This window comes from Monocercomonoides exilis (assembly GCF_001643675.1).
Source record: "Monocercomonoides exilis strain PA203 chromosome Unknown scaffold30-1206723, whole genome shotgun sequence".
Taxonomy (NCBI): domain Eukaryota; phylum Preaxostyla; order Oxymonadida; family Polymastigidae; genus Monocercomonoides; species Monocercomonoides exilis.
The window spans coordinates 787,839-814,971 of record NW_027150575.1 but is presented as its reverse complement, the minus strand read 5'-3'; the positions used below and the strand labels follow the sequence as shown (position 1 = coordinate 814,971).

Genomic DNA, 27,133 nt, shown 5'->3' with positions numbered 1-27,133 from the left:
ATCAAAACCAGTTTTTCGGAAAATGGTGTGAAGAGAGGAATTGACGGACCGTTCAATGAGTTGTGATAATCGTTGCCTTCATCTTAATTATTGCAGTTATTGCCTTCATTGGATGATGAGAGAAAGAGCTCAAACGTCTTATCGAGTGAATATATCTTTAACTTTGAGAATATAATCATTTCATCACGGACAGAAAAGAAGAGTTTTTTTGTCTCAAAGTTCTCTGTCGACAACTATGCAGAAACGTCATTGATATCTGTGAAGTCATTAAGTTCATCGCATCTGACAGCTCCTCCATTGTGGAGTCGAGCAGGTGGATGATGTGATATCGTCACAGTGGTTGATATTGGGGGATGGTGAGGAAGATGAGAATGATGATAAAAATGAAAAGAAGAATGTGTTGTTGATGTTGAACAAATTGATGTCAAATGAACAGTTTTTTCTTGAAAGCGATGAAGATAGGTCTGATTGAAAGAGTTTATCAAGGTAGAAGAAGAAGAAGAAACAAAAGAAGTTGAAGATAATCGCCCACAACCTGGTGAACGCATCATCTTCTGCATCTTCAGCTGGAGCACTAAAAAAAGCGGTGAAGCAGATAATATCAAAAGTGAATCCAAAGAAATAGTTTGTGGTAAATTTGTTTTTGCCTTCGAGCCAAGTGCAGAATAAACATTCGAAGGCAGGCTGTTTTTAATCGCAAGCATTTGTTTTTTCTCCACAATAAAGAGGGAAGCCTGAACTATCATCTGACAAGACCGAATGGTAAAGAGCAGGTTTGTCAGAGGAACATTCATTATCTCCCTCTCTGCATTCTTCAATTTCTCTTTCAGCTTTGCAAAAAAAGCCGAAATAGCATCTTAGTTTGTCTCTTCATAAACCTGCATGACATGCATGTTATGCTTGATCTGCCACCTTTGCTTCAAAAACAGCCTTCTTTCGTCTATCATAATCGTCATCGTAGCCTTCAGGTTCTCCTGAAACGCATCTTTTGTCTGCAACGTAAGGAGGAAGCTGTTGAGCGAGAGCCTTCATCATCCCACTCAATTCGTTTTTAGATTAGGATTTGCTTGCCTTCAGCATGTTTAGCTTCTTCACCAACGCTCCAAACGTATCCAGACACAAGGAGACTTACGAGCCAATTGACATATCACGTAACTCACTGGAAGAAAGCTTTTTGCTTACACATATCTTCTTTGCTCCACTTTGGCTGCAAGGCAACGCTGGATAAGCGACTTCAATGTCTTTTGGAAATTGCGATATTGCGAAATGAAAAAATCCAAATTCTGGCATTATTCGAACCAAGTGCTCATGGAGTTGGTATCGGTATCGGAGTTCTGAGAGACTTGTGTGCTGAACGATTTAGCTTCCTGAAACTTGATGACAAGAGAGACATACTCATGAAGGAGGACAGGTTGTATTTAGGTTGTAAGGAATAAGACGTGTGAAGACCGGTGCACCGAATAGGTCTTGGCTGAAGAACTCGAAGTGCGAGAGCCATGAGCGAAGTGGTTTGTTGATGTGATGAACAATGGTTGAGTGTGTCGATGCGCGAAAAGAGCAGCAGTTCGATTGAACTGCGATTCTTTGTTGTAATTCCAGTTCATCAGTCCCACAAGGAGCACTCCTTCTTTGAAGGCTGTGCTGGTAAAGGCGGGGGAAATGTCAAGGGATATTCAAGTGAATGATTCAGGAGAAGAAGAAGAAGGTGATGATTATGATATTGATAATGAAAAAAAATATTTTTGAATTATGTGATCCTGGCGAAGAAGAATATCTCTACGGAAATATGCAAGATAGAGGCAAAAGAGCAGGAGAAGACGAGTTTGAAGGCGCAGACGAGGAAAGAGGTGTGACTGTAATATAAGAAAAAGGGAAAGGGGAGCTTCTTGAAGAGAAAATGGCACTGGAATAGGCTCTTTCTTTCTTTCTTTCTTTTTTAAGTTGTTTTTAGAATGCATGTAAATTCTTTTTGAGTGAGATATGTGAGCTGAGGAAATGCTTTGAAAGGATTTGCGTTCAGTTATTGATGAAGTGGATGTGGGGCGAAGATGTGTGCGAAAGGATAAGAAGTATAAGAAGAGCAAATTCTGAATGTGAAAATATCACTTGCCGTTTCGTTGCACTCTTAAAACTTTGAAGAAATTGATATTGGCGCAGGTGCATGTTGGCAAGACTATCTTTTTGTGAAGTTAATGAAAAGTTCATTGTTGAAATTATGAACTTTCGAGGAGATAACAGGAGAAACTTCGTTGAAAAGAGAAAATTAAAAGAAAGGTTTGTCAATGTTGTATATGTTTGATGTGGAGAACGTATAACTTTGGTTGCATGTATTGGATTAAATGAGACTTTCTCTACGTAGTAGTTATTTTTCTGTTTGATTTCGTGCCTTCTTAAAAGTGACTTTGAAATTCCCAAAAATCACTTCCTCCTTTTTCACCGCTTCTGCACCTCTTCTGCACTTCGATGCAGAATGAACACCATCTTTTCTCATTAAGAACATTCCGCTTCTCTTCAGCCTCCCGCTTCAAGTGAATCAGCAGGCTGGTAGGTCTCGCTTCTCCAATCACTTGTTGAGTGTGGAGAATGATTCAAAAAACGATGTTCCATTGAGCTTATACCAATGCATGTGATTGAGCTTATCTCTCTGAAGCAGAACATTCTGAGTATCAATCAATTTTGCGTTAAATTTTGTATTTTGAGTGATCTCATTTCCAACGGGCATGCCAAACATACCAATTTGTATTTCTCCTATTCCAGTAATCTCACACAGAACGGGTCCTCTTTTTGATAATCACTATTCTTTTCATATTTCAAGGTTATGTTTCAAAAGGAATGGTCACGTATCCGTTTGCATTCGGTTTTTACAGACGCTAATAAACAGTTTGATGGTGCGAAAGTCAGATCTGTTATAATGGAATTATTCAAAACTACTGAATAAGAATCTTCAGATAAAAATTTGAGGCCTGAAGGGTTAAGATTCTTTTGGGGGATCAAACTCAAATTCACCATGTTGATTGATCCGCTTTGAAGATGAAAAGGAGAACCTGACCTTTGACTGGAAATGCAGGAATCCATCATCAGAGTTGAGCATTCTGTTATTAGCACAAATGGCGAAGATGAATGTTCAAGTGCCACATTTTTCAGTTCTACTGAAGAATTGCGGAATCCCAAAAATGTGTTTATAACTGTAAATGTTTCTGATTGTAATTTTTTCACTCCTGAAAATGGAATTTGCTTTAATAGATTATTGATGCCAGCTATGCATAGAAATTGTGCATCCTCAGTATAGCCTTGACAAAATTAAATGCAATTATTGCAAATATATGAGTTGGAAAGAGCCTCGTTGTTTTTCAATGATGTATTTCAAGAGGCATCTTGTCGTTTAATTGTCTCTTCTTTTAGAAAATACTCCACAAAACAACAAATTCAATTTCAATAGAAAATAAAATTTTAAATTGATCATAAAATAATATTAAAAAAAATATTAAAGAGGAAATGCTTTTTGAATAAATTGATAATTTATTATCAAATAAACATTCATAGAAAAATGCACAGATTTTTAATAAATGATAGTTTTGGAGTGTTTTTCAATTAAACTTCCATGGGAGAAGATTTTGATCTATCGTGACTTTTCATTAAAAAAAAATACCCAAATAACACTTCAAACATTATATTTGTATTTATATGAAATGATTTTAAATATTTAGTTAATGTTTCGAGTTATTGAATTATTTATTGAGAAGGGCATAATTTGCAAATGAAAATGTATTTAATCCTAAATAATGTCCCATTTATCTTTTCACTTCACCATGATAAAAAATAGGGTATTTCTTCTCAAACTTCCATCATCTTCTGTGATGTCGTTCGACTGAATATTGAGATTTGTAGGACGTACAGCAATTTCTACAAAAAATTTCGCATTACCCAGCCCGTGACGATATTTGTTCACACATTGTTTCCACAGCCGTTTCATCCTGTCAAAAAACCATTCTTCTGGAATTCGTTATTTTGTGGGTCTCGCATTTAATTCCTTTTCTTCTTTGGCTTTGGTATTTTTTGTCGAAGATATGAACAAAAAAACCTTCCACCACGCTCTGATATCCTCTATTCGCTATTATATTTTCATCGAGAAACACATTCATTCAGGCCATTCTTTTGTTTTTTCATTAAGTTGCTGCTTGCTTGACTGGAGTAAACAGAAGTCTTTAATGAATTCGAAGTGGAAGCTGTTGCTGAAAACGATGATGATGTTTGTGAATATAGCATTCCATTAGCGTAATTTTTATGTTGAATGTCTGCATTTCTAACTTGGGAGCATGAACCATCAGTTTTTATGTTTCAATATAAAAAATAAATTTATAAAATAAAATAATTTTTTGTTTTTTGTTCACAAAAAATGATGCATACATAATAAAAGGATCTACGAACGTTAAATAACTCATCTTTAATGAAAATTTATCAATCTAATAAATTGGTACACAAGTGTCTCAAAACACACATAAATCGTGTTTCCTTTTAAATATAAAATCTTTCTCTGAAAGAATGGGTTTTTTTCGTAACAAGTGTAATTTATCCGTAACAAGTCTTGATTTTCCGTAACAACGAAGCATTTCGCTAAATACAGAAAGTTGCCGTAAAATATCTATTATTTTTGGACAGACTGTATAACAATAAATTTAACGAAAAAAATTTTGGTTGTTCTATAAAATCATGATTAAAGGCTGATGATTTCCGTTGAAAAACTTGTAATTTGGATTTGCAAAAAAACAAATCACACGAAATGATCGTTTTTTTGGTTAATTTTTTCTTTTTCTTTTTGTTTTTGAAGTTAATGAATATTAAAAACAAAATCATTTTAATCTCTTTCAAAGGAGTTTTAAACCTTTCTCGAAAAAGAAATAATATTAATTATTCGGGTTAATTATTTTTTCATTTTTTGAAAAGCTCATTATGTGAAATTTCAAATTAAATAAGAATGTCATGTTTTAATCAAATTTTTGTAATTGCACAATATACGATCGTGAAAAAAAATCAATGTGGATGATTACAACATTATTGTTAACTGTTTCAGAAAGTCATTTTGTTTATCTTTTGTGAAGAAACTTTTATTATAGAATGAATCAAATAACAATTTCACAATAAATATTGTATTACAATGAGTAAAATACGCGGAACATAGTAAAAAACCCGGAATTTTTATTAAAATTCATATATCTCGACAAGTTTAAAAAATTAAATTATAATAATTCACATATTCATACATCAGTATATAACACATCTAGCCATATTGAAAATTTTATTTGTTGTGTTGTATTTATGAAGAAATAAATAATTTTTATTTTTGAAAATCCGACTTTTTATAATTTTTTTTGTTTCAACAAAACGATTCGGTTCATCTTTTACACATATAACTTATTATTTCTATGCAATAAACAATTCTGGTTATTTTTTATTTTCGGCAATTTGCTCTTTCTAACGGAATGGAAATTTGTCATTTTTGAAAAATCACTGTCAATGGGATAACTTAAAAAATATTTTTGGCTAAACACAGAAACATCCAAGTGAATTTAACACATGCATTAATTAACATAATAGTTATATAGAATTACCACAAAGTTATAATTAAAAATGATTCAGTGAATATTTCATAAATGCAATTTGTTTTTTCAATTAATGAATTTTCAGTTCATTTTTTAATAAAATATGAATAATATTTATTTTTCAAATACTTTGTTGATTCATTTTTAATTATAACTTTGTGGTAATTCTATATAACTATTATGTTAATTAATGCATGTGTTAAATTCACTTGGATGTTTCTGTGTTTAGCCAAAAATATTTTTTAAGTTATCCCATTGACAGTGATTTTTCAAAAATGACAAATTTCCATTCCGTTAGAAAGAGCAAATTGCCGAAAATAAAAAATAACCAGAATTGTTTATTGCATAGAAATAATAAGTTATATGTGTAAAAGATGAACCGAATCGTTTTGTTGAAACAAAAAAAATTATAAAAAGTCGGATTTTCAAAAATAAAAATTATTTATTTCTTCATAAATACAACACAACAAATAAAATTTTCAATATGGCTAGATGTGTTATATACTGATGTATGAATATGTGAATTATTATAATTTAATTTTTTAAACTTGTCGAGATATATGAATTTTAATAAAAATTCCGGGTTTTTTACTATGTTCCGCGTATTTTACTCATTGTAAATAATAATTTTGACATCAATGATATTCAACAATTATGTCAATAAACAGATTGCTAATTGAAATTCGACTATTAGGCAATCCAATATCCTTTGAATTTCTTCAATTTAACTTATCCTCAATTAGAATAGAGCTTTTTTGATCAGTTAAATATTGTTTTATGTTTTTTAAAAATAAAAAAAAATCTGCAACAGAATTCTTCCCCAACATGTTGATTTGGGAAAAAACTAAAATTTTAAAACTGTGGTCAACAAAATTAAGTGTTTTTTTTTTAACCCTAAAAAAATACTGTGGGTTTCATTCAAAATAGACCAGGATTTTTGAACAGTGATTGAAAGAGAATGTTTTTTTTTCAATTTTCGCTAACAATCAAAAGATAAAAACTTATGTGCGAAACACATTATCATCACATCTTCAATGAAAGGAAATGTTGTTCCAGGTCGTATTTTGTGCATTAATTCAAATTTCTGTTCCGATTCATGATACTCATCAAAAATGGAATGGCATAATGCTCCTTTTTGGGTGCACAAAAATTAAAAATCAACTTTATGATAAGGCTAAGAAATTTAAAGTGAACTTTCATCAACACTCTTTCGTGTTGGCTAATTGTTTTTTTATCTTTTTTCTTTCTTTCTTTCTTCTTCTTCTTCTTCTTCTTTTTTTTTTTTGGTTTTCATTCTCAAAAACAACTGTCACCTTATTGAAATTAAAAATTGTTTTATTTTATAAATTCATTAAATAACAATGAAAGGACATTTTCAAGTTTTTTAATTTGAATATAATTGCAATTTTCAATTGTTAGGGTTGAAATAAACTCTATTCAAGCATTGAATAAAGATATGAAAAAAGTCTCATAAAACTTAAGATTTGAATAAAAAAGCATTCGATTATTTTTTGTTTTGATCAAATGGTTATTATTCACCTAATGAATTTATAATAGATGAATTGTACAATTTTTGTGTAATTGTGAAATTTTTGAAAAAATTTGAAATTCGTATATGTTATTTTGAAATAATCGAGTAATTTTGAAAATTTTTGGAAGATTTGAAAATAAGGCAGTTATTTTAAGTTTCACCAACAAATTTCCAGTAAAAAATTAATTGTGGGAAAATCACAAAATTTTCTCCTTAAAATTGTGGAAATCAAAAGAGCTGTTAATTTATCACAACTATTTTTCAAATATCAAATGAATAATTTTCAGAACATTCACCAAAAAATTTTGCGAAATATATCATTTTTCGTATTTATGAAAAGATCGTTGAGAAAATAAATATTATTTTACGTTTTATGAAATTATTAAAATGTTTTCATGAACAATAAATGATTGTCATTATTCAAAACATTTCAAAATTTCAATAAAATGGTTAAAAATTACTGATTTGCAAAAATCTTCAGAATACATAAAATATGAAAGAAGAGAGCAAAAAAAGAAATCAAAAATGTTTTAAATATTGATTTTTTTTCAATTATGAATATTTCCTGGGAGGGGAGGGGTGGGGTGGAATGTTTCCATTGCTTGTTAAAAAGTCATGTTAGTTAAAAACAAAAACAATTTGGATTTTGATAATAAGTTGTAATTATGCAACGCTATTAAGGTTATCAATGATATCAAAAACTGCAAATATTGTTGCTTCTTCGTTATCCTCTTATTCTTCTTCTCAATATATCATTTCCTTTAATCTTCAAAACTATTTTGATCCATTTCTCTTGTTTATTTCAATGAAAGTATTATCACCTCCTTTCTGCCTTCCAAAAAAATTCAATGCGCTATTCTGTATTCTTCATCCACTCAAATAACCACCACAAACACTATTCTTTTAAAAAAACTTGCAAATGTGTGGATTTCATCAGAAGAACCCCTTCTCATATACCCTTTCAACTGTATCGCCTTCTTCTTCTCTCCATTTCCCCTCAAAACCACAACAACAACACCCCACCGAATATCACAATCCCTTTGCCAAAATCCATTCCACTTTACTCCCTGTCACTTCTTCTCCCTGCATCTTTCTTCTAATCAGAATTAAATACCTCCATCTTTTTTCTGTCTCTTTCCATTGCAAGACACCCTCTCGTGGTAAACCCCTCATCTTCCTCTGCCTCCACACCCCCACAACAAAGTGTTGCGTTCGATGTTCCTTCTTCCTGTCTTCCTCTTCCTCCGCATCCATCCCTTGCCCTGCAAATACAAGGCGCATCCAAACGGTTCACAGAATAAGTTAGATAAAAATTTGAAAAAAAATTTCATTTCACTTATTTTTCTTCAACTCCACTTTTCCTTCTTATCAAACATACTCCCGCAAAATCTTTTCTCCTTGCTCTGCCTCATGTGCCTCCTCCTTCTCTCGATACATAAAAAAAAACATTTTCTCCCCATTTCTTCTCCATTTCCTTTCCAACTCTCATCCCCCCCTCCAAAGATAATATATTCTATTCACCCCACTCATCTTCCGCCCCTCTGTTCCTCCTCATTCCACCTCCTCCACATCAAATTTCATTCTTCAAATAATAAACACTGCCTCAACTCCTTCCCAATAGCAAAAATCTCAAAAATAACCCCTCCCAACCTCATCCTTATCCATCTCCCACACATCCATTTTGCCTCTTAAACCTCCCAAAAACACCTCTTTTCCACAAAAAATATCCTTTAATCGTTCCGTTCCCTCTCTAAACCCTGTTTCCTCCAAGAACTCGACTCCATCACTCCATACAATAAATTCATTCTCCCGCTCATCCATTGTATCTATATGCCCGTTCAGTTTCAATGCATCGTGTTGTGTCCTCTTTTCTTTTGTGCCAAAATTTGTTATGGAACATGATCAAGCAATATCAAATGCTCAGAAACTGTCAACAGGGTGAGATTCCGAGGTTTAAACAAAGACAGGTTGACCAAGTGAAATATTTCCAGTGAAAAGGCGGGGTATTACAAAAGAATATCTGTTTGATGGAGGATGAAATTGTGCGTTTTGATTATTGGAATGCTGTGGAGCAACAACGTTTTCGATGGAAATGAAGAATTTTTAATGTATGTATTTTTTATTGTTCCATTGATTGTGAAGATTTTTCCATCCGTATCATTTCCAAGGTCGTGATTCAGACGATTTTTTCAAAAGTCAATTTATTTGAAGCAGAGGAGGACAGCGAGGAAGAGAGCCAAATATAACCTTACAAATAACAGACATTCGAGCATGAATAAATTATGTTGCAAATATTTATGTGACTTTTTTTGGACTCAACATGCGGCATTTCACAATTCGATGAAAAATGAATTTTAATGGAGCAGAACATCTTTGAAAACAGAAAATTGGAAGGACATGAGAAAATTATTTTAAATCAATAATGATTATGATGCACAGTCCGAAGAATTGAGTGGAATAAATAGTTTGCAAGAAATAAAAAAGAAGAGAAGAAAAAAGATAAAGAAAGAGGAAATAATGCTGTACCTGAAGCTTGAAGACAAATGAAGGGAAATAGCTGTTTTTATTGTTGCAAATACTTTGAGAAATTGCAGAAAAGACGCTGTGCTGTTGAAATACATCAATGAGATCTTTATTTTTGAAAAATTTCTTTATCATATTTTTTTTTTTAAGAAATCCCGCAAAAAAATATTTGAAATTGAATTGAATATCGTTTATTGTGATTTTTTCCCAATTGTTTATCAAAAAACAGTAGTGAAAAAAGGTTTTATTTGAATTATCTTTAAAAATCACAAAAAAATATCTTTTATTAGTCTTTTCAATTTATTTTAATTAAAAAAACAGCAGCGTATTTTTCGATAAAATGCTTTGAAAATCTTTATGAGTATGCATAATATATTTTTTCACAGAAAAAATTTTGTCCACCTGAGTTATTGCAAAATTCCCCAATAATTTCAAGATTTCCATAGACAATTTCAAAATTATTGGGTTATTTCAAAATAACCCAATAATTTTGAAATTTTTTTTTATTTCACAATTCATCTAATATCTTGGCATTGCATTATTTATCTATTTATTCATGGATTTGACGAAAAAATTGGGTACCACGAATGGAGCATCTTTCCAATGGAATCTATTGCTTGATAACGCTGTTTGATCTATTTCAGTGAAGTTTCATCAGTGGAAACAGAAATTAGGTCAAAAAAAAAGACTTTTTTATTTCGTTTGAAAATAAACAAATGTGATAAAAAAAAAATTGTTCATCACAAAATAAACATGGAACAAACGAGTATTTGATCGTTGAAAAGACTAAACGTAAAATTGAACATTCGAATGCAATTGAAACCTTTTCTAATGCAAATTATTTTAAATACTGTTTAAAAAAATACCTCTTTTCATTTTTTGAAACAATTGATTTGTTTATAAATAAGTTTGTGAGATGAAAGATGTTACGAATTATCAAAATCAAAATTACAAAAAGATGAAAGTGTGAAGGAAAAGACAATTATAATAATTTAGAACAAAAGAAGAGGAGATGAAAAACTGAGTGAAACGTTATGGATGCAATTTCTGTTATTGCAAAGTTTGGAAGAAATACTCGCACTGCAAATAATGGTTGATGGCACATATGTGATTATTGAGGGAAATTTCATTTTTGAAGAAAAAAATTAAATAAAGCAAAGTTAAAAAAAGCATTCAAATTGAAAGAATTAATTACAATGATCACATTAAATAAAATTCAAACTTCGAGCTCAGTGTCATCTGGCAAATCTGTGCAATGCACTGCATTATGCACCCTGTTGGTTCCATATTTTGCTCTGAGAGAATTTGGTTCAATATGCTTTGCCACTGCAGGATCATAAGGCCCGCAGAATTTGCGAAATTCCTTTTGGAGAAACAAAAGGAAAACATATCATGAAAATACAATGATAAACAAACAAACAAATGAATGAATGAATAAAAAGATAAAAGAAAACAAAATATGGGAGAAAGAGAGAAAAATAAAGTTTAATGAAATATTTGTACAAGAATAACACAAAAAAAAGTTCCATTTTTTCAATAAAAACACATACAGAAAACACATTTTCTCCTCGAAGTTCGATGGCTATGCAAGGACCTGTGCAAAATTCGTCAATTTTTGACTATTCAAAGTTTGAATAAATGGAAAAAAAATATATAAATCCAGAAATTTGAAAGATAAGAAAAATACAAAAAACATGAATAAAAAAAGAAAAAGAATGAAACACGATTCAGTCGTTTCGGTGATAAATATAAATTTAAAAAAAAAAAAAAAAAAAAAAAAAAAAAAAAATACAAAAAAATTAAAATAAAAATTAAAAAAAAATTAAATTAAATAAAATGAAATGAAAAAAGATAATCAAGATAGAATTTCTTTTTTATTATAGATCTTTCAAAAAAATTACACTTCAAATTATTCACACCGTAAACTCTGGCCAAACTTGCTGATAAACTTGCAGCCACTCAAATGCCGAACCTTTGTCGAGATGAAACAATTCCATTGCAGAAATATCGAATCCTTCATCGATAATTGCTGATAATATTTCTCCTCCCTTTCCTGATAATTTACAAAGCAAAAATGACATAAAATATAAAGACAATACATAAAGAGAATAAATAATTGTAAACAAATTGAAAACAATAATCAAGTGTATTAATAAAACAACAACAAAAACAAAACGGTATTTACCAAATATTTGCAAATCAGAAGGATAAAATGTTTAAAAAAATTGATATATTTTTTCAGGAAATAAGAAATTAAAAAAAAAAATAAATGTAAAATGCTTTTTGAACCTTGATGGATCATATGAGGAAGAATAACGCAAAGAGTGCAATTTGTCAGTATGGCTGTTGAAGGATGTGGCCTGTTGAACAGATAATTCAATTCCTAAATTATTATATTAAATTAGCTTAAGAAAAATTAATATTTGAAATAAAAACCTCCATTGCACTTTCAATTCCATTTGACACATAAATTGCATTTTGAACCCAATCAATTCCATATTCTGCTCGCAGAGATTCCGGAGACTTCCTTCTAGCTTCAACTGGATTTTCTTCGCCTTTAAATAAATAAATAATGAAAATAAAGGAGGGCATAAAATAGGCAAATATGAAAAATAAAAAAAATGATCAGCAAGAAAACAAATAACATCAATAAAACATGTTAAAAAATAAAAATCAATTGTTAAAATAATTGAAATAAATATAAAATTAAAATTATGCGTATGTTATTCAATGAACGCTTTTATCACACCGCAAATACTCCACAGTACCCGAATGCATCGATCCCCCACAACATCAAGCCCTATCACAAGGTCGTTGTGCAAACGTTGAATTAATTCACTAAAAAAAATTGAATGATATTAAAAGGAAAATTAAAAATGCCAACCTAAACTGAGGATGCATTTCATATTGATGGAAAAATTCTTGATATTCCTGTTTAGACAATCGAAATGTTCGCATCTGAGCAACATATAATCCAGCTTTGTAAATCCGATCAAGTATCTGTCCAACTTTATCGTAAGCTTCAGGTTTAATGAGCATACAACATCTTTGCTTTGATGCTTGAAGTGATTCTTTTGTTGATTCATCAGCAAAATCAATCAACTTAAATTGCCTCGAAAAAACTACAACAGAGGATCCCAAAAATAAGTCTCCAACAGATATATCTCCAGCTGCGCATCTTTTTAAAAACATTCTGTGATTCTTCACATCATACTGTTTAAAATATTAAAATAATTAATTTATCAGTTGTATAAAATTGAGCCATAAAAATGAAGTTTGCTTTTTAATCAAAAAATTATTCTTTTTTTTCAAACAATTTCAACAGTTCCGTCGCGAATGAAATACGATAAAATGTAAGGTCGATTTATCTCAGCAGCAGGATCAAACCACTCACATTTAAAAGAATACCTCTTGTCCTCTGGCGATAAAAGCGAAGACATCGACTACGAAAGAAAATGCTTATTTTTTAAAAAACAACAAATAGCCCATTAATGTTTTATTTGTTATTTTCTTTAAAAACAAATTATTAACACATAAGACCTATTCGAGAATTATTTAGTCGTTTCGAAAAGAAGTGATCATTCTGAATTTTGTTCAACTTTTCGCAAATGACTCAATCATTTTGAAAAAGATCTGCATTTATTGAAGTTTTGTTCAACTTTTTGGCTTCGGCTAAAGCTAATGCCAAATGATTTAAACAAATGAAAATAGGTCTATTATTAATTATCTTTTCATTTTTTGAAATAATCAAATTATTTTCAAATATGTTTTTTTCTTATTTTGTTTCAAAAATAGGAAATTTATCAGTTGTTTTGAGCAAATAAGACTTTTAATCTTGAACTGATATAAATAATAATGATTGAAGTCTTATTTATAATAAACGACTTAATCCTTTCACTAAATGCGAGAATGAATTTGACTTAGTGATTTACAATTTTTAAAACAAGCTTGTTTATGTTTTATATTTTGAGAAAGCAAACTTGAAAATGTTTATTTCTTATTTATTTGTTTCGATGAATAATAAATGTCTAGAAAAAAGTCAAGCATGCACGAAACGAAACAAACAACAGTTCTTTAATGATTTAGCAGTTCAATTTAGTGTCCTCCAACACCTGCTCCTACAGCATTTCTCGTAGATGGACTTGCAGTTTCACCACTTGCTTCGCAGCGGACTCTTTCCCACAATTGTTCGTTAGATAAACCGCTGCTTATAAAATCTCCTGATTTCCTTGAAGCATGAGGTGGAATCAAATCTGCCAGTACATCTGTAAGAACGGCTCTTTCTGCAGTCTTCCAATCTTGTTCCATCTCTTCTTTTGTGCTTTGTTCTCTCCCAGTCTTTGCTTTTCTATTTTTGTAAAGCAACTCAGCTTCATGAGATATTTTTTGACGGATTTGTTCCTCATTGAATGACGGTTTATGCGATGATGATTGTTGAGAATGGCTTCCCACATGTTGAATATGTGGAAGTGGTTCTGCTTGATACAAAAAATTAGAAGCTGTTGGTGTTGGAACTCTCTGTGCGGAAGAGGTTGATGTCTGTGAAGACGGTTCAATGTGGTGAACAAGATCAACGTGATGCAAGTGGTCAACGGGATTCGATTGCTGTGAAAGATCCTCAAGTGGATCGTGTTGTGAAGAAGATTTAGATGTCTTTGGCAGATGCGATGTGTTCTTTGGCATATATATTTGTCAATTAATAATTACTAAAGAATTCCTGTTATATGTTCAACCAAAGCTTAAACATTAGTAAATTTGTTTTTTCCTGAATGGATGTATAATATTTCTGAAAACTTCAAAAATTATTCTTTTACAAATGAAAAAATAAAATAACGAAGACATAATTTGGCGAGCAATTAAAAATAAATTAAAATGAAAAACAAAAATTTTAATAAAAATTTACATAAAATAATTTTGTAATATATTTGATCAAATCAAATTACATTTTTTATAAGAATAAACGCAAGAATTCACTCCAATAATACTAATTAACAATGAAAAAAAATAAGTATTTTCTGCGAACTCCTAATGAACAACAGTTTCCATCTGTTGATATTTTTTGTCTCCATCGCTAATATTATCTTGTGAATAATTCAATTCATCAGTAGAATTGCCCGAGCGAAGATTTTTGCTCTTGGCAGCTTTCTTTCTTTTCAGGAAAAACGCGAAGAAGCCAGCGAAAACAAACGCAGCCCCGCACTGCAGCCAATACCACTGAGACGGGTGCTTTGACACAACCCACTTTCCCATCAGTTCCATCTTCATTTCTTCTGTTCTCCCGCATTCAACCCAACTGTGATGCAATTTCTCTCTCGCCTTCGCCACAACTGCCTGCACCAGCGACGAGAGGCCGAGCGCGAGGATCTGCCCCAGCACACTGAAGCCGTTGAGGATGCCCACATACAGCCCGTACTCGTCAGAAGAGGCAACCGCCTCGCCGATGATGAGGAAGCAGACAGAATTCAGCAGCGCAAAGGACAAAGAGAACCCCAGCGAATAGCACAGGAACACTGCCCACACACGGCTTGCGCTGAGGGCAGAAGAAGGAGGGAAGAAGAAGGCGAAGGAGGCAGCAGAGGCGAGGAGGAGAGAAGAGGCAAAGCAGATGTTGACGGGAATGGCACGGAAGAAAAGAGGGGCTGCAGCTGAAAAAAGGGCTGACAGGAAAGACGTGGCGATCATGGCGAAGGAGGCGATTTGGATGCCCTTGTCATAAAGAGTGGGCTGTTGTGTAAGGAGAGGGTGTTGTGGATGAGAGAGAGAAGTGTGTTTAAAGGAAGAAAAAGGAAGATTTGAAGAAGTTGAAGATGCTGGTGATGGTGAAGGTGAAGGTGAATGGAATGCTGAATGCATTTGATGTGGATAAAGAAGAGGTTTAACAGATAATGCAGTTTCAGAATATTTCTTCAAAGAAGAAAACGAAGAGGAAGAGGAAGAGGAAGAAGAAGAGAATGAAAAATCATTGTAAATATGCAAACTGCTGTTATCGTTGCCTTCACAAGAACTTTCAGCAGTTTCAAAGAAGTTATTCCCTGGGTCGCTTTTATCGTAGAACACCTCAGCCACAAACGACAGGCGGATTGGAATGGAAGGAAGAAAGGCGAACCAGGAAAGAGCAAACACAGCACATGTAAAAGTGATAATGGAAGGGTGCCGAAAGAGATTGATGCAGACAGAAAGCAAATGCTTGACAGAAGAAGAAGAAGAGGGAGAAGGAGATAATGAGGAGGAAAGTGAAGATTGTGAGGAAGATGTTGTGACGAGTTCAGAAGAAGCGGAAGAAGAATCAGAAGATGAAAAAGCAGAACCTTCTTCCATGCTTGCTGCTTCATTTTTCAAAGAAGAATCAGACGAGGTGAATTCATTCGATGAAGTGGAAGAGACAGAATCAGAAGGAGAAGGAGATTGTTCTGAAATGTGAGCTGGTGTAATGTCAGTACATGAAGAAATTGATTGATATGAATGATTCGGCGTTGTAGGAGATATTGGCGAGTGAAATGAAGAAGGAAAATCTGATTGAGATACTTCACTTTCACAAGAGACACATTTTTGTTGAGGAGGTGTAAATAATAAAGGAGATGCTTCTGTTCTGACTGATTCTGCTTTGCGAAATTTTTTGGCCTTTGTAGATTTAAAAGCTTGAGGATCTTCTTTCCCTGCAATTAACGTTGGAAGCGTCATCACTGTAACAAATATGCATGCGTAGAAAAACGGATCAGGTATGACACCAATAATTAGATATGTTGAACAATTGCCAAGTGCAATAAATAATGCAAGAGAATTACTTGCCAGTGACTGCCTTTCTTTCCCACACATTTCCATAACAAGCGCTCTTGAAGCGGGCATTTGGATATTCAGTGCAATGCAATCAATAACGTAAGCCACAAGGCTCAGGCTTATAGCCAAATTTCTATTCGAAAACACTGTTTCCATAATAAAATTCAAAAATCAAGTCAGAAAAAAAGAACAGACCATTGCGAAACACTAATCCAAAAACAACAAATGATATTATTGTGAGCAAGGTACCAAGTAAGATCACGGGCTGCCTTCTGCCAAAGCGTGTTGACATCCGATCATTAAATGATCCAAATATTGGCTGGCAAAAACCACAAAGTGGACTTATTAACCATATAATTGGTTGCATCCAAGCTGAAACATTTAATTCTACAAATTAAAGTTGTGAATATTTTTCATAATTTCTTTGAAACAGTACAATTAATGAATTACACAAACTTCCAAAAAGAGAACTAATTAATGCCCCCGAAAGGGCAGTGTTCATTTGATTGGAAAACATAGAGGAGGCTGAAAATAATATGCGAGCAGTTTTATACTTAGCCCCTCCATTGAGTTTTCCCGAAGTCATTAAATAAATAAATAGGGGTGAGATCATTTCAATATGAAGCGATCTATTTTCTTTGTGTTTTACATTTAATTTACGGAAAAAAGCTACATGTGCATTACACTATAAGCTCGAGATTCATTTTATGAAATTTTGAAAAAACAATTTGCTCACATTTTGATTTAATTAAGTTTTATTTTTGGTTGATAAAAAAAAAATCATCATATTAAAGATAAAAATATGATACATATATATAATCAATGAAATATGTAAAATTTGTGTAATATCAACAAAAGACTATTCATTTTCTACTTTTTTTCTCGTCTGAAGTGTCTGACGATTTCTTTTTCCCCTTTCCACCTGTTTTTGAAGTTTGAGAATTTTCATTTGATTCTTCATTCTTCCTCCTTTCCATTTCCTCCTTCTCCTCTTTCTCTCTCCTCTCCTTCTCCTTCAATTCCTCCTTCTCTCTTTCGCTCTGTCGCCACGCCTCTTCTGCAGCTTTTCTCTCGTTTTCGATTCTCCTTTGCTCTTTTATCGACCAATTTGACAGCTCAACAGAGAGTGTGGAAGGATAAACGAGGCGAAAGGGGACTTCAAGTGGAGGCAGATGGCGAGGAGATGTGTGGGTGAAGGGAGTTGGTTGCTGGTTGGATGAAGATGAGGAGGAGGAGGAAGAAGAAGAAGAAAGAGAGGAAGTGGAAGTGGTGGAAGAAGAAGAAGAAGATGATGATGATGATGATGATGACAATATAGATAATGCAGATGATGAAGAAGGAATCAAAACCGGAAGAGAAGATGAGTTGGATGTTTGAGGCGAAGAAAGAGGAGGTGCTGTTGAAGATGTTTGAGATTGAGATGCTGTCGATGTGGATGTGGATGAAGAGCTTGTTGCATTCGATTCAGTGGATGTCTCTTCTCCTCCTGGGAATTTTGTTATGTCTATTGGAAATGGAAGAATTGGGAAAATAATAATAATTATTATTATAATAAGTGTTTATTTATTCAGCCAATAAATAAAAAAAGAAAATAGAAATTATAATAAATAAATAATTTGACATAATCATTAAAAAAATAAGCATTTCTTCAAAAAATGTGAAATAAAAATGAAAAGAAAAGAAAAGAAAAGAAAAAAGAAAAAGAAAACATTTCTTATTCATTCAACAAACCAGTGAATATTGCTATATAATTTCCGTATTTCGGAAATTCCTCTCCAATTTTGATGCCTTCAAATGAAACAGTCCCATTTCGGATGATTCGAACGATGCTTTCAACTTTAACTTCTTCTTTCGCCTTCTCTTCTTGCTCATCTTGTGAAGTGCTTTGAGAAGAAGAGGAAAGAGAAGAAGAAGAAGAGGAGGAGGAGGAGGAAGAAGAGGAGGAAGTGGAAGAAGAATGAAGCGATGAAATGGAAGAAGAATGTGAATGAGAAGGAGAATGAGAAGAGGAAGATGAAGAAGCAGTCAAAGCCAAAGAAGAGCTAAAAGGTGGCAATGAAGTGGGCGTTGGATGAGCAAGTGAACATGTCAAATTATTTGACATGTCACTCGCTCCAACAAGCATCACTGGCACGCGTGCTTCTCTTCTCTTCCTCTCTTCCTCCTCTTTCTGTCTAATCTCCTCTTTCTTTTGCCTTTCTTTCTCTTCTTTCTCTTCCTCAGTCAAAATGTTGCTCAGTTCTGATGTTGATCGGTCGGTTTGGTCGCCTTTGCTCTTCTTCTTCTGCTCTTTTGATGATCCTTTCTCACCTGTGTTTTTGTCCTGGATAAATAGAAAGAAGAAAGAAGAAAGAAGAAAGAAGAAAGAGATAAAAGGATTACAAAATAAAATTATAAAATATTATTTAAAAATATTTTAGAAAAGAAAATAAAGAATGAATAAAAAAAAATCTTCATGTTCACTTTTTTATTTTTTTTAAAAGAATATTCATCAAATCAATAAATCTCTCTCTTTCTAAACCAAGCTCCCCCTTCTCTCCTCCTCCTCCCCTACAAACCTTTCCCCCCTTCTTCTCCTTCTCCCTCTCCTTCTCCTTCATCTCCTCTGCTTTCCTTTTTTCCTCCTCTTCCTGTTCCAACTCCATCTTCAGCTGTGCTGCCTCTTTGTCTGCACTTTCTCTCTCTGCTATTTCTGTGAAGGGGTCAAAAAACACCCTCAGCTCAATCAAACGCCCCGACTCTCCCATCACAAGGGGAAGTGTGGGTGTGTTCACAAAAAGAGAAGGCGAAGTGAATGAGAAAGAGGAAGAAGAAGAAGAGGAAGAAACGCCATCACTTGATGTTTGTTGAGAGTTGGCTGAATCAACTTCCTTTGGAATCTCATTCGACGATGAAGAAAGAGATGGCTGTTGCAATTGTGGTATTTGCTGATTGCCTAATTGATTCATCTTCTGGTTCTGATTTTGGTTCTGATTCATTTGTGATTGAATATTTGACTTTTGTGCTTTTTCTGCTTCACTTTCATTCACATCCATCACAGCGCCTTGCAAATGCACTGCGAACGGAGGAAGAAACGCCTCAATGTGTTTCTCTGCTTCTCTCCTCTTCTCTTCTGCTTCTGCTTCTTTCTTTCTTCGCATCTCTTCATCTTCTTCTTCGTCGCCTTCATCAACAACTTCCAACACTCTCGCCAACGTCCCTTTCGATCCACTTCCTTTCTTCGACCCCTTTTTCTCCTTTCCCTTTTCTGCTTCTGCTTCTGCTTTGCTCGTTTTCCCTCCTTTCGCTTTCTTCTCTGCCGTTGAATCCTCTCCATCTCCTCCACTTTTCCCTCCTTTTGCTCCTTTCCCCCTCGTCTTCCCTTTCTCTCCATCACTCGCTTTCTCCTTCTCACTCACCTCTCCTTTTTCTCCTTTTTCTCCTTTTTCTCCTCGCTTCAGACTCGTCAGGCTTTTCGACGACGAACTCGTGGTTGTTCTGTTCCCTTTTGTGAGACTCAGCAAATTCGGTCCGCCAAACAATGCATCTGCTTCTTCATCCTCCTCGTCATCCTTCTCATTTTTTGATTTGTCATCTTCTCCTTCTCCTTTTTTCCCAACAATCACAGCCTCCACAATGGGAAACAATGGCAGATCAGCTTGCGCTCTTTCAGGTCGCACAATACACATGCTGTCGACTGCTTCGCTAAATACCCCATCCTCAAACTTTCCTTCAAGAAGCAATCCGCTATTCGCTTTTTTCATTCGTCCAAAGCCATGCTTTTTTCCTTTCACCCATTCTCCTTCATAAATATCTCCATTTCCGTACGTGCAATGCCCATTGCCATGCAATTTGTGATCTTTGAATGTTCCCGTTTGCTCTGTTCCATCTTCAAGGATATAATGCCCTTCTCCACAAAAGCAGTTTCTCTTCCATTCTCCTTCATATCTTTCTAAAGTTTGTATTTGCTTGTCCTCACTAACTCCTATTCTTTCATATATTCCAAAACCTTTTGATAATTGAAAAAAATTAAAAAATTGCATTAATTAAGAAAAATACTTCAATCATCAAAAAATAATTTAATCTTCGTCAATACCATCTTTTTCTCCATCTTTCCAAGCACCTTGATACATTCTTCCATCGGACCATACACGTATTCCTTCCCCAGTCATGCTTCCTTCCTGAAAATCACCATCATAAAAATCTGTTCCTTCCGCACCAAATAACAGTCTTCCATGCCCTAAATAACAAGACATCATATTGAATTGATTTTTTTAAGTGGTGTGAAAGACTTTTATTTATCTAAAGAAGAACAATCGTGCAAACCATGCTGTTGTCCTTGTTCCCATTCCCCTTCATAAATAAAAAAGCCACCCGGAAAATAGTACTTACCAGTTCCGTGTGGCTTGTGATTTAAAGTCTGTCCAACATATTTTCCTTCCATGCAAGTGCTCCTTTGGACACTTAAATCGATTTTTCAAACGGATATGTACCGTAATTTATAAAATGATAACTTTTTTTTTGAATTTTTATTATTTTGCAAATTTGCCAAATTATGTTCATCAATAATGATATTTATATGTTGATATATTACAAAAATATTTATAGCGCAGTGTTATGAATAAAAGGCGATAATTTGATCTTCAGAAAAACAAAAATAATGAACAGACAATAAAAAACTGAGCTTAGAATGAATAGAAATAGAATTAAAAGATGTTCAGAAAGATTAAAGGAGATATCTTTTGGTTATTTTACACTGGACAAGCGATCAAGAACTGTACAATTCGAACCAATGAAATCAAATAAAATTAAAATCTACTCAATTCATTAGAAATCAAAACAGTTATCTTTTTTCAGCAAAATGTACAGTATCTTTCATGTTTTCTAGTCATATATTTTTTTCTTTATAATTATTTTGTTAAAGGCTATCCCTTCCTTTTCCATTCAGACCATCACGTCATTTTAAAAATAATTTTTCATTTCACAATGTTTTTCAAACATATGTTCGTAATAAATTTTTTCATTAGCATTCTTTCTTCTTCTCTTTCTCTTCTCTTTCTCTTCTCTTTCTCTTCTCTATCCTCTCTCTCTTCCCCTCTTTCTCTTTCTCTTTCTCCTTCTTCTCCTCCCCTCCCTCTCAAATCTAATACCCTCTTCTCTTCCCCAGTCTCGACGTCGGCCTCACCCCAGCTGTTGCACACATCCTCTTATACGCCTCCTGCGGAATCACAGCCACCTCCCCTTTTCTGTACTCATACTCATTTCTTCTCTTTCTTCTGTCTCTTCTCGATGCACGGGATGACACAGAACGAGCTGAACGGGTTGATTTCACAGAAGACACAGAAGGAGAGCGATAATTCGACCTCAGCTGGCGCAAAGGTCTGCGCTCTGTGTCAGGCACATGCACTGATGATGATGAAGGAAACACATAATCATCATCAGATTTCACTGGACGAGGAGGCAATTGTGATTGCTTCTGTGTTTGTGTTTGTGTTTGAGTGATATTTCCATAAGGCGATGGAGAAATATTCGAGCCAGCCCCTCTGCCATACAGCGACCTCCCTCTCTGACTGGCACTGGCTGGCCTCTCTCTCAGCTGCCTTATCCTCTCCAGCTCATTCTGAAGCATACTCAATTTGCTGCTGCTGCTGCCACTACTCTCTTCGACAGGGTATCTGTTCACACGATATGACTGTGATTGCATTGAAGATGGCATCATAGAAGAAGTAGAATAAGAATAAGAAGTAAGAGGAAGAGGAGGAGGAGTCTGAGATCTGCTTTGCCCTCTTCCTTGTCTGCTTCTGCTGGCACTTCTTCTGCTGCTTCTGCTGTTTCTACTAACACTCCTCACATTTCTCGCACTGCTAACACTTCGTGTGGGTCTTCTTCGGCTGCTGCTGCTTCTGCTGATTGGCCTCTGTCGCATCTGTGGAGGAACATATTGCTGCACATACACTGGATACTGCTGTTGATAGTACAGTTCATTGTCATCGTATTCATATCCTTCATTGTCGTTGTTATCTTCTTCTTCTTCGTCGTCATCGTCGTAGTTTTCGTTGACAATTGCCTCAACTTCCATTCCTTCCTCTTCGCCATCATATTCCTCCTCCTCTTCCTCATCGTCATCATCATCATCTGCATCCACAACCACATTCACAGACGACACAGGAACAGCATCTGCTGGGAACCGCACCACACGTGGATGCATCGCCATCTTCTGCTTCTGACTGAATGTTCTTGAAGATGGATAAGCCACTTGGAGCAGGTTATTGGCAGTGGAAGAGATAGAGCGCGAACGAGACGCAGAGCGAGATGCAGAAAGAGGGCGTGAAACAGAACGTGAGCGAGAGCGAGAAAGAGGGCGAGAACGAGAACGGGAATTAGAACGAGAACTGGTTAGAGAAGCCGGATAAGACGAGCGGAGCTGCGAAGGGCGCGAGTTCTGCTGCTGTAGGAGCTGCACGCGAGACGGGTAGGAGTAAGTCGAAGAGAGGAGCTCAGGGCGAGGCGAAGGAGAGACATAGCGCAGACTCACCTTCTCAGCGCCTCTACGGGCGAGGGGCTCATGCTGGCATTGGTGCTGGCACTGGCAAAGGGGAGTCTTGCGATAGCACTGACGGGAACAAGGGCGAGGACACGGGGAAGAAGAGGAAGAAGTGCGTGTGCATGAGGGAGACGAGGGAGATGACGAGGGACTTCTGTATGAAGCAGAAGCACGCGAAGAAGAGCGAGGGATGCGTGCGCGTGACACTGGAAGAGGCACAGGCGTTGTTCCCAGCCGCTTCATTTCTTTGTTCCACTCCTTTTCTGCTGCTGCCCTCAGTCTAATTTCGTCGTCTTCCATCTCATCCTCATCTTCAGCAGGCACACTGTAATGTGCCATGCTGTAGGCTGGTTGGGCTGCATATCTGTATCGATTGTCAATTTTCTCTTCTTCCTCTTCCTCTTCCTCTTCCTCATCTCCTTCTTCTATTCCTTCTTCTTCTTCTTCCTCCTCCTCCTCCAGTTCCTCCTCTTCCTCTTCTTCTTCTTCTTCCCTCCTTCTCCTCTCTCTCTCCTGCGCTCTCTCTGCCATCTCCCTCGCCACCATCTGCCGCCTCAGCTCTGCCCCAATCTTCATCTCCTGCAGCCGCTGCATGTTCTCCTTGTTCCTCGCGTCTTGTCTCTCATTCATTTCCCTCAGCCACTGGTACTGCTGCATCAGATGCGTGCACTCACTCATCAAGGACTTGTACTGCTCTTCGGAGAAATCTCCGCTTTTGCCGCTTTTTCCTACTTCTCTTTGCGCTGCTGCTGCAACATCGACTTCTTCATCTTCATCATCATCTTCTTCTTCCTCATCCTCCTCCCCTTCTTCCACTTCTTCTTCTGCCTCTTCTCCTTTGGCCAGTGCTCCTTCCAATTCGATTCTTCTCTGCAGTTTCTTCTGCATCAGCCCAATCAGCTCGTCTTTCTTGTTCAGTGAATCCACACATTCATTCAGTTCAGCAATAAGCTGGTTGTTCTCATCTTCCAGTTGCCCGCACACGTCTTCTTGCTCTTTAAGCAGACTCTTCAGCTCCTCCACAACTTGCGCCTTCGCATCTATCTTCCCAGACAGATCTTCCTTCACATTCAGCAAAAGATCCTCCATATTTTTGGCAAGGTTTACGTTATCCTTATTTTTAATGGAAACATTATCAAACAAAATTTCAAGACGCAATCATTAAATGAAATAGCAACGCAATAATTAATGCACATACAGCAACTTGGGCATTCAGATTTAGAATTTCTCTTTCTCTTTTTGCACGAATCTCCATCAATATTGCTCCTTCTTTCAATAATGATTCGGTTAATTCTACAAGCTCAGATAAGCGAGTTAATAGAAATGCAGGCTCATTTACCGATCTTAGTCTCTGTCCAGCCTCGATAGGAGCTTGAAGGACTTTGTCCTTTCCAAGCAAATGGCGTAAACCTCCAATCCAAGTTTCAAAGTCGCTGAAAATGTTAAAAATTGCAAAAGTTAAAATGAAATTAAAATTCTTAGAAAATTCATACGATTGCGTTGGAGAAAAGATGTCAATATTTTGATTTTCTGCTTTTATTGAAAATGAAAACGATAACGCAGAAACAGCAACCATCTGACTTGCTGTTTCCTTGTCTTTCAAAACCTATCCAAGCAAGCATTATCATATAATTATTAATGAATGGGTGAAGAAAATTTAAGAAATAATCAAACCAAAGCGTCCTGACTCACAACAACTGATTTAATACTTGAAAGAGGGATTGCATTGTCATGATCAATGAGCATAACGTCTTTCTTTGGATTTAGCCAATATATGTACTTGCTATCTTGATCCAGCACGAGCCATCTCAAATGAAGTCCGTTTGTTTCTTGTTTCAAAAGAAGGCATCCTTTTGTTTAGATCAATTTTGAAAATTGTATTGCAAAATTAGTTGTAATTCAAATATTAATCAAACCTTTATGCATTTTTTCAACACATTCTTGACCGAAGCCACTTCTTGTTGGCAAAAATGTCACAGGCTTTTCCATTTCAAGTTCGTTTGATCGATTTTTCCATTTTTACTATATATTATCTCAAAAAACAGACAAATAAAAGAATCAATTAAAACTGTTGAGAGACATTTTTGTTTCAAATTAAAATGTGTTTGAATTTAATTCATTTTCAAACAAAACTCTTTTCATTCTTCACACCATACTTAATTTTAAAAATTTTTGTTTGTTTATAAAAAAAACGTAGCAGTTCCCACTCCATATGCAAATTCGCGAGCGTACAAAGGACATAACTTTTTTAAGCTATAATCAAACAAACACGTGTGCTTATAATAAGATTGCTTTCTTTTTTAATTTTTTAACAAATTTTTCTTGAAAATTCAACATTATTTATAATTTGACTTTAACAAAAAGATGCTTGCTTGTAGGAACAAAGTCTGGATACACTCTTTGGAGAACCGATCCATTTGACCAATGTACAAAAGGATGTTTGCCAATTATATGTGAAAATGTTTTTTCTTTTCATTTGTTGAGATTTTCAGTTCCTGATCATCCAATTCATCTTTGTGAAATGTTCTTTTCCACGTCATTGTTGGCTGTTGTTTGCGATTCAAGTGTTGAAAACTTTACACCTCGAGTTCTTTATCTTTACAACACCAAAATTGATCAAGTAATTTGCCTTCTTCGTTTTAATGAAGATATTCAATCTGTCAAATTGAATCAACAATAGTTTGTTTTTGATGATTATTTTTGCCAAAAGATAACACTAAACTTTTGCTTCATATTCCATGTCATTTTATAGCTTGGTTGTTGTTTTGAAGCAATCAATAATTATTTATACACTTGAAAAGATTGAGCCTGTTTGCACATTGGATATGTATTTCAGTACGAACTATTCTATTTATTTTTATCACAAGTTTTCTAATTCTTCTCTTTATGTCAATTTCATCAATTCTCTGAATTTATTATAATAAAAAATAAATTTATATATATATATATATATATATTGAAGATCAAACGACTCCTCTTTCTTCAGAGACTCTATCTGGACGCGCACCCGTGATTGCTCTATGTCCTCATAAGCCTATTCTCGCATATCCCTGCGATCCAACAAAAGGGAACGTATGCTTGGCGCGATTGAATGATCCCAGTGTTGTATCACGCACCTCCAGTTCCAGTGGAGCAGGCGGAACTTCGAGTGTAGATGGAGAGACATACGGCAGCTACCAAATATTAGAGGCCCATGATCATCCGGTTGTTGCGCTGGCGTTCCGCAAGGACGGGCAGTGGCTGGCGACAGCGTCTGCCAGAGGAACGATTATTCGTGTGTGGGACACTGAGACAAAGGAGATGATAATGGAGCTGAAGAGGTCTAGCGTGGGCCGCACGGCAGAGATTCATTCTCTCTCGTTTAGCGACGATGGGACGATGCTTGTGGTGTCTTCTAGCTCGAAGACGATTCACATCTTTTCATTGCAAGGAGAACGAAAAAGTGAAAAGTCGATTGCTTTTATAAGACTTGATCAGGAAGGCATTTCAGAGACAAAACATATCTCTTCGTTTAAGCCAGATAATCAAATTATACAGGTTTGAATTAAGAAGTCAGCATTCTTTTTTGCAAATTTATTGCAAAACTAGTTGCTGATTTGTTGTTTTTATTTTTATTTTTATTTTTTTATCACTGTTCATTTCTTATTAACCTTAAATTTTTATTTCTTTCAAAAACTTTGAAAATTTCTTTGCGAACAATATTTAGGTTGCATTTGCAGATGGACATTATTTCCATTTTCGACTTCCTCCATCGGGCTCTTCAAACAAAAAATGTGAAAGAGTTGAGCATCACTCACTGCTAAGCACTTCTTTATAAATTGTAAATGAGTTATTGCGCTCATGTTTTTTTATTTTTATATATTTTTATTTATTTATTTATTTTATTTTATTTTGGAAAAAATGTCATCCACTGAAAAGTCTTAGAAATCGTATTTTATTTTATTTTATTTTTTTTTTTTTTTTTGCAATTATTTTTAGCAGCTTTCTGTTATATTTGTTTGTTGATAATCTCAACTTCAAAACCATTAAAAATATTTAAGTATTCTGATTTTTAAGTTTTGTTCGGTTTTTCTCTTTTTTATGTTTGTCATTGTAAATGAGAGCGATTTGTTTGTGATGATTAGAAATTCGTATTTCGTTTTCTGGTTGATTGTAAATATTGTTGTAAAGATGTCTAAA

The 27,133-nt window shown here is 34.7% G+C and overlaps 7 protein-coding genes across 7 annotated transcripts; 1 reads left to right on the top strand and 6 right to left on the bottom strand.

Moving 5' to 3' along the window:
- Window positions 1-8,227: 8,227 nt before the first annotated feature.
- On the bottom strand, window positions 8,228-8,568 carry MONOS_9358 (uncharacterized protein; the record flags this gene model as incomplete). The annotated part of the gene is made up of 2 exons (XM_067879851.1): window positions 8,228-8,393; window positions 8,510-8,568. The coding sequence occupies 2 exons, from the start codon at window positions 8,566-8,568 to the stop codon at window positions 8,228-8,230; spliced, it is 225 nt and encodes a 74-aa protein (XP_067725177.1).
- A 1,955-nt stretch (window positions 8,569-10,523) lies between these two features.
- MONOS_9359 (nucleoside-diphosphate kinase) lies at window positions 10,524-13,127 on the bottom strand. The gene is made up of 9 exons (XM_067879852.1): window positions 12,969-13,127; window positions 12,539-12,867; window positions 12,404-12,492; window positions 12,091-12,209; window positions 11,944-12,037; window positions 11,574-11,707; window positions 11,205-11,273; window positions 10,877-11,017; window positions 10,524-10,734 (listed from the first exon to the last, which is right to left on the bottom strand). The coding sequence occupies exons 1-9, from the start codon at window positions 13,092-13,094 to the stop codon at window positions 10,705-10,707; spliced, it is 1,131 nt and encodes a 376-aa protein (XP_067725176.1). The 5' UTR covers window positions 13,095-13,127; the 3' UTR covers window positions 10,524-10,704.
- Window positions 13,128-13,641: 514 nt separating this feature from the next.
- Window positions 13,642-14,337, bottom strand: MONOS_9360 (uncharacterized protein; the record flags this gene model as incomplete). Its single annotated transcript, XM_067879854.1, has 1 exon — window positions 13,642-14,337. One exon carries the CDS (start codon window positions 14,335-14,337, stop codon window positions 13,750-13,752), a length of 588 nt encoding a protein of 195 aa, XP_067725175.1. The 3' UTR covers window positions 13,642-13,749.
- Window positions 14,338-14,403: 66 nt separating this feature from the next.
- Window positions 14,404-16,587, bottom strand: MONOS_9361 (uncharacterized protein; the record flags this gene model as incomplete). Its single annotated transcript, XM_067879855.1, has 1 exon — window positions 14,404-16,587. One exon carries the CDS (start codon window positions 16,585-16,587, stop codon window positions 14,680-14,682), a length of 1,908 nt encoding a protein of 635 aa, XP_067725174.1. The 3' UTR covers window positions 14,404-14,679.
- A 581-nt stretch (window positions 16,588-17,168) lies between these two features.
- Window positions 17,169-20,901, bottom strand: MONOS_9362 (putative MORN repeat-containing protein 1). Its single transcript, XM_067879856.1, has 5 exons — window positions 20,737-20,901; window positions 20,507-20,650; window positions 18,990-20,419; window positions 18,163-18,754; window positions 17,169-17,935 (listed from the first exon to the last, which is right to left on the bottom strand). Exons 1-5 carry the CDS (start codon window positions 20,852-20,854, stop codon window positions 17,295-17,297), a joined length of 2,925 nt encoding a protein of 974 aa, XP_067725173.1. The 5' UTR covers window positions 20,855-20,901; the 3' UTR covers window positions 17,169-17,294.
- Window positions 20,902-20,966: 65 nt separating this feature from the next.
- Window positions 20,967-24,963, bottom strand: MONOS_9363fu9364 (uncharacterized protein). Its single transcript, XM_067879857.1, has 5 exons — window positions 24,871-24,963; window positions 24,629-24,804; window positions 24,448-24,560; window positions 24,153-24,387; window positions 20,967-24,067 (listed from the first exon to the last, which is right to left on the bottom strand). The coding sequence occupies exons 1-5, from the start codon at window positions 24,941-24,943 to the stop codon at window positions 21,554-21,556; spliced, it is 3,111 nt and encodes a 1,036-aa protein (XP_067725172.1). The 5' UTR covers window positions 24,944-24,963; the 3' UTR covers window positions 20,967-21,553.
- Window positions 24,964-25,166: 203 nt separating this feature from the next.
- Window positions 25,167-26,497, top strand: MONOS_9365 (Autophagy-related protein 18 A (Atg18A); the record flags this gene model as incomplete). Its single annotated transcript, XM_067879858.1, has 5 exons — window positions 25,167-25,225; window positions 25,319-25,392; window positions 25,447-25,633; window positions 25,707-25,789; window positions 25,917-26,497. 5 exons carry the CDS (start codon window positions 25,167-25,169, stop codon window positions 26,495-26,497), a joined length of 984 nt encoding a protein of 327 aa, XP_067725171.1.
- Window positions 26,498-27,133: the final 636 nt, after the last annotated feature.